The sequence below is a fragment of the Microtus ochrogaster genome, linkage group LG4 (genome assembly GCF_000317375.1).
Source record: "Microtus ochrogaster isolate Prairie Vole_2 linkage group LG4, MicOch1.0, whole genome shotgun sequence".
Lineage (NCBI taxonomy): Eukaryota > Metazoa > Chordata > Mammalia > Rodentia > Cricetidae > Microtus > Microtus ochrogaster.
Genome location: NC_022030.1, coordinates 17,811,108 through 17,817,945, shown reverse-complemented (window position 1 = coordinate 17,817,945; position 6,838 = coordinate 17,811,108). Strand labels below are relative to the sequence as shown.

Here is a 6,838-nt window from a genome sequence, read left to right as displayed (position 1 = left end):
TGGATCTCTGGGACAGGTGGGGTGGGGGGGGGGGGAAGCAGGAAGTCCAGGCCACAGCAAGAAGAGTTGACACAGACCGTGGCCTTGGGCATAGACCCTGCCCACAGCCCCTGCGACTCCCGGAAATGCCCCTGGGGCTAAGGACGGTAGAAATAAGAGAGAAGGACACCAGCAGGCCTGACACCAGACAGCACACTGGGGACTGGAGACCATGGAGACCTCTTCTCTGCTTCTCTGCAAAGGGCTCCTGCTCACAGGTGAGACCAGTCCTGCAGTGGTGCAGGGAGGGCTCTCTGGCAGGAGAGATCCTGGGAGGAGACTCTCTGCTTCAGGCTGAGGGGAGAGGACACAAAGGGGGAACAGAGGCTGCTCAGCTGGAAGCTCTCAGGGAAAAAGGAGTGTTCCGAGGAGAGGAAAAGCCAGATCATTCTTTATACAAAGTTAGTCACAGGGGGCCTGACAGGAGTGGCTGTGGTCATGGGGGTGTGCTTCCCACTAGGGATTTACCAGTGAGGGGCACACAAGAGGACCACAAATGTCCTGGGTCAGGACCAAGCTCTTGTGTTTGTGACCTATCAGGGACTCTGGAAGGGGGTCAGGGCCTTGATGCTGTGCTTGGAGTTTCCAGGGAGCAGCACATTGTGGGAGGGAGTGCAGGGGACAGGGTTGTGCTGGAGGAGACCTAGGCAGCTGGGGCTTTTAAAACAGAAGCAGTGGGACAGGCGATGAGGAGGAAGGATGATGGAGAAGGTGCTGGGACTCCACAGAGGGTACGGAAGTCTCCTCTGTGTGAGGAGAAGGAGCTGGCCTTATGGGCAGGGAGGAAATGTTGGGAGTGGGAAGGAGACAGCCCTGGAGAGATTCTCTTCAAGGAAGAGAGAGCTGAGAGCCTGAGATGCGGCACAGGAACAGACAAAGATTTTTTTGTGAAGCCATGGTTTTTGTACAATGCTAGAGAGGACCTGTGTGGGGTGGGGCAGGGTGGGGTGAGGTGGCAGAGGAGTTCTGCATGCTGGGAAAGATGAAGGAGGATGCTCTAAGGACATTGGGAAGGGTTGAAGGGATTGTCACTGTGGGGGAGTCAGAAGTGGAGGAGGGGTCAAGGAAGGGTATGGTAGGTGCTTTCACTGGGTGAGCAGGGGATGTGCCCTAACCCAGTGAAGTTTGAGTGCACATGTTCCTAGGTGCCTGTCACTCAGGACATCGGGACACCTATGAAGCAGATGGTCCTACACACTGAGACAGGCCTTTTCCTTCTCCACACAGCTTCAGGGGCACCCAGAATTACTTAAAAGGGAATTTAAATTTTCCAGAAGTTCAGAAGCCCAGGGCTGTGTGACAGTCTCGATCCCAGGTCCATGCCTGCTAGCATTTGTAAGACGCCAGGGGAATGTGTTCTGTTTAACCACTAACTCTAAACTGACATTCCAGCCTCTTTGCTCACACACACACCACAGAGAGAGGGGAGGGGAGTGTGCATTGTCGGAAAGATGGTTCGTAGATACTCACTCATCTGGCTTCTACGAGCTGGACACGGATAAAGAAAGATGACTCCTTGACCCTCAGTGGATCGTCAGCTGTTGAGTCACGGCTCTTGCAGGCATTCTCAAGTCAGTAGGGTGTTGTCCACGAATCTGAGCAGCCTGGGACTGAGTTATAGATGAACTGATTCAAGTCTGCATTGAGGAGGGAACCCAGGGATATGAGAGCATTGGGGTGGTTATATTAGAGGAGTCGTATTGGTGCTTGCCAGGAACCGTGTGGAGTTTCGATGCTGTCGGAGCCTCGAAGCACCAACCGCTGGCCTCTTTGCTCCTTCTCTGGCCAGGCCCAAGGGGTTTGCGTGTAGTATCCATTGATCTCCAGAACAGTGGTTCTCAGCCTGTGGTTTACAACCCCTGTATATCTTCCTTTCCCAGGGATCTCAGAGCAGTAGCCTGCATATCAGATATTTACATTATGATCCATAACAGTAGCTAAATTATAATTATGAGATAGCAAGGAAAAAAACTTTGTGGTTGGGGATCACTACAACATGAGGAACTGTATTAAAGGGTCACAGCATTAGGGAGGTTGAGAACCGCTGCTTTAGAAAAAGGCAAACTCCTTTCTCTGTCACCATGAAAACTTAGCCTCTCATGCTGGCTGGGAAGGAATCGACCTGATCTTGCATTTTAATTAGGCTTTGTGAAATTTTATCACAATGATAAAGAGACACACACAGAGAGAAACACAGATACATAGAGAGAAACACGGACACAGACACTTACATAGACACATGTCCCAAATAAATTTACAAAAATCAATTTAAGTCAAACTGGGGTAATAAACACTGTCATTAGCTCTAAAGCTGAAAATTTCATAATAAGCCCTGGACGTGCCCCGTTCTGCACATTCATTCATTCATTCATTCATTCATTCTTCCGCAGAGGTCTGAGTCTTTCCCAGACACAAGACCTTCCCAAAGGCCATTCCCTCGCCCCTGCCCTCGCAAAGCCCTAGTTCTCATGGAAGGTGCAGACAGGGGGTGACTGCAAACCCAGGGAACAAACCACCAACTCTCAGGTAGTGATGACCCAGGGTCTCTAGAGGAGGAGGTCAGGGGAGCCATCCCCAACCCCAAATATACTCATGGCTGTGAGCAGAGAGATGAGGGCAGTAAGCGGGCCATGCAGAGACTGAAGGACACTGAGTGGGAGAGGCACAGCCCCTGCGCCGAGTGGGAGGGACACGCCCCCACCACACACCTAGGCCGAGAGACGAACACTCCTGCTCAGGAGCTGGGGTTCATCTTTCCACCAAACACTAAGGTCCCCATATTGATGGATATTTCTCTTTCTTCCTAGCCTTCCTCTTAACCTGCTGGAATGCACCCACCACTGCCGAACTCACTATTGAATTAGTGCCCCCCATGGTTGCTGAAGGTGGAAACTCCGTCCTATTTGTGCATAAAATGCCGCTGAACGTCCAGGCATTTTACTGGTACAAACAGAAAGATGCGACCAAGAGCTACGAAGTTGCACGCTACTTAACACCCAATAACACAACGTCGAAGATGCCTCAACATAGCGGTAGGAAAACGGTATTCTACAGTGGATCCCTGCTGATCAGAAACGTCACCCAGGCTGACAGCGGATTCTACACCTTACTGACGTTCAACACAGAAATGCAAAGTGAACTCACACACATACATCTGGAAGTATACAGTAAGTGATCATGTGACCTCCGGGTGCCGGGGTGGGGCTCATTCTATTTAAACACACAGGACCCATCAGGCATAGACAATGCCCATCTTCTGCATGGGTTTCCTCACTGGCGTTTGAGCATTTAGTTCAGGACACACACTGGGGAGGAAAAACAGCAGTAGGTCAGAGTCCTTTACCTGGCTGCCTCCAGAGAGCAGGGCATGTGCTATGTAACTCAGTCTGAGGATGTCACCCTTAGACCAAACTCTTGGGGCTTCACCATGAACATGGCCCTGAAAAAGATGGTTTTGATTCAGAAAGGGCCTGACTGAGGAAACCATGGGGTTCTCACAATGAGGTGACCACAAGAAAGTCCTGACTCCAGATCTCTGTGCCAGACTCGTCTCCAGGGGACCCAGGGATCTTTCCTCCAGGGCTGGACTTTGACTTCCTGTTAGAGATGACAGGGGACAAGGCTTTGTTGACTGTTTGTCTCATATCAGGTGGGACCAGCCGGGCACTGAATGGAGGGTCACAGTTAGGCTAGGTCACCTGGACATCTTCTGAGTCTCAGCATGGAGCGTCCTGCTGTTCTGAGGGGTTCATGGGGACACACATCCTTCTGGCAACTGCCCAGCCCAGTTGACTCTCTCCTGTAGGCAGAGTAACAGACTCGGATGTTTGGGAAGCCCCCACCTCTGAAGATCAGGTCCTAGTTCATATTTAAGTCACCTTAAATATGTTACCTTACAGATATGGCAGTGATCATTTGTCATGTGCATTATTATTATTATTATTATGGTTTTTCAAGACAGGGCTTCTTAGTGCAGGCCTGACTATCCTAGAACCCACCAGGCTGGCCTTGAACTCACAGACCTCCACCTTCCTCTGCCTCCCTAGTGCTGGGATTAAAGGCATATGCCAACACTACCAAGCCATGTGCCCTATTATGTGGAAACAGAGATACATACAGGAAGCACAGTGATGGAATTAGGGCCACACAGACTGTAGAAGGCAGATCTGAAGCAGTACATGTCTGTCTACAACCTCAGGACCAACTTCTCCACCCTGGATGCCTTACCAGGTGTCCATGGCCCAGAGAGGGCTGGCTGGGCTCTGAGGATGAACCTCCATCATTCGGTCCTCTCCTTTGTTCCTTCACAGAGCCTGTGGCACAGCCCACCCTCCAAGCAGACAAAACCACAGTAACAGAAGATGGTTCTGTGACCCTCACCTGCCTCCCAGAAAACTCTGGACTCTCCATCCGCTGGCTCTTCAATCGCCAGAGCCTGTATTTCAACAGCAGGATGACGCTGTCCCAGAAAAACAGTCAACTCGTAATAGATCCGGTCAGGATGGAGGATGCTGGGGAGTATCAGTGTGAGGTCTCCAATGGGTACAGTTCTAAGATGAGTTCCCCAGTCCAAATGTCTGTGACCAGTGAGTGACCTGTCCTCTCTCCAGGCACCACAGGGCGGGAGGGGGGGAGGATTGCCAATGATATGGAAAATGGAGAAGCATTCTAGGGGGAAATCAGCAAAGACCGAAGACCGTAAGACAGCCAGCAGGGCGTCACAGATCTGTAGTCCCGGATTAAACAAAGTCAGGAGGAATGTGCATTGGAATGTAGCGAGGGCTACAAAGATAAACCTAGTCCCCCCCCAAAAAAAACAATATAGTAAGCAAAACTACAGAGGGGATTAATTAAGGGCCCCCAGACTTCTGGATGTTCTGAATCCCCTGTGCTGCGGTGTCTGCACAGAAGCAGACGTAGCCTCCCACAGGCTCAAATCATTTCTGATGCCAACACCAATGCTGCCTAGACACCATTCATCCACATGAAGCGAGGAAGAGTGACAGGAGAAGGAACTGCCCGTGTTTCATTGAGGACATACCTTGTTTCTGAATTCTTTTAATTCACGGTTTTTTCCATCCACAGATGTAAAACTCATGGTGTGAAGGCCCAGCTGGGCTATTTCTATCCTGAGACTGGCATGTACAGTGTGTCCCTGATTTTTCTGTTAACAAGATTTAGGCGTGTGCCAAGCATGTGTGTGTGCATGCACACATGTGTGCACGTATGTATTTAAATGGCTTCCCACTTTAGCCGTTTTGAAGTGTCTGGTTCACTGGCATAATGCATCTTTATATCACTGTATAAACACCACGACTGTCAGTTTCTAGGCCATTTCTAAGCCACAGCCCCTGGGACGGTCAGTCTACTTCTGTCTCTCTGGAGGTGGCGTCTGTCTTTTTTTGTTAGCCTCATACAAAGTGTGATTCTATTCTCTCAAGCCACTCTGTTGTCGGCATTCCGCTGGCTAGATATTCATTAAAGGCCATTCCTGGTATACTTGGTACATCTTTTGTTGTTTATTTTACGTTCTTGTCTCCTGTTGACCACCAGAGGACAGTCTGTCTACTTGATTTTCAGCCTTAAATTCATTTGCAACTCCCTGGGACTCCTATGGAGTCAGGGTGGATACCAGAGGACCGGGTAATAGCCTCTCAGCCTTGGGATTAGTTTTGCTAAGAGAACTAAAGGTCAAAGGCCAGGGTAAAGGGTATGGGCAGTTGGACCAATGCGAGGGTCCTGGACCAGCCAGGTATGGCTTGAGGAAAGCTGTCGTGTCCACAGCACCACTGTCAGCTCAGGACACAGTGAGTACTGAGTGACTGCAACATCTCCTCTGCTGCTTGAGACATGGATGGGGGAGGTGAGCCTCTATTACCCCGCCATGTGAGACATGAGGAGTAATTCACCATCCCTGCTGTTGAGGGGTTCCTATACGCCAGCCTGTACAGTTGGGAGTCCCCATGCTTCCTTACCCCATGACAAGGCTAGCATAAATTTACTCCTGTGGGGTCTCTATGTCCCATCCCAGGGAAAAGGGTACGGTTGAGCCAGGATGTATAAAATAAAACTTATTTATTATGCATAGTGTATTGCTGCTGGCATGTATCCCTGCAGGCCAGAAGAGGGCACCAGATCTTACTACAGATGGTTGTGAGCCACCATGTGGTTGCTGGGAATTGAACTCAGGTCCTCTGGAGGAGCAGTCAGGGATATTATACTCTGAGCCATTTCTCCAGCCCTCACATATCAACCACTTTTATTGAAGGCACGTACTCATGTCAACTCATTCTGGGTAAGCTTCTCTCAGGACACTTAGCCAAAGTTAAAACAAAGGAAAGTCTCCCGCCAGTATGTCTTTTAGGTGACCAAGTACTGTCAGGTTCCTGGCAGAGTTAATCTTATGAACTCTGTAGTTGATCCACCATGGAAAACTAAGGACATATGTTTATCCATGCAAGAAAGTTCCCTCTGGCTACACTAGACAGGTGTCAATTTGCACAGATAGCAGGATGCTGCTTTAGCTGTGAAGTCATCAATTTCCCATGAAAGATTGGGGTCGAGGAGGCCAGGGACACATGACTGAAGAAAAGCAAAAGTCTCAACTTACTTGAGAAGCAGAGTGTTGACTCTTTATTCTCAGCCATACTATATACTATTATCACTCTGATTATAAAATACATACAGTATAGGATACCGTTCTGTAATATTTGCTCTTTTCTTACTGGGCAAAGAGCTGCTTTTTATATGTTACCCATTGAGTCTTTTCCCAGAAGATAATTACGAAGAACAAGGAAAT

The 6,838-nt window shown here is 49.4% G+C and overlaps 1 protein-coding gene across 1 annotated transcript; it reads left to right on the top strand.

Moving 5' to 3' along the window:
• The first annotated feature begins 211 nt into the window (after positions 1-211).
• Positions 212-4,633, top strand: LOC101997964 (carcinoembryonic antigen-related cell adhesion molecule 21-like). Its single transcript, XM_005361049.3, has 3 exons — positions 212-257; positions 2,847-3,206; positions 4,350-4,633. Exons 1-3 carry the CDS (start codon positions 212-214, stop codon positions 4,631-4,633), a joined length of 690 nt encoding a protein of 229 aa, XP_005361106.1.
• Positions 4,634-6,838: the final 2,205 nt, after the last annotated feature.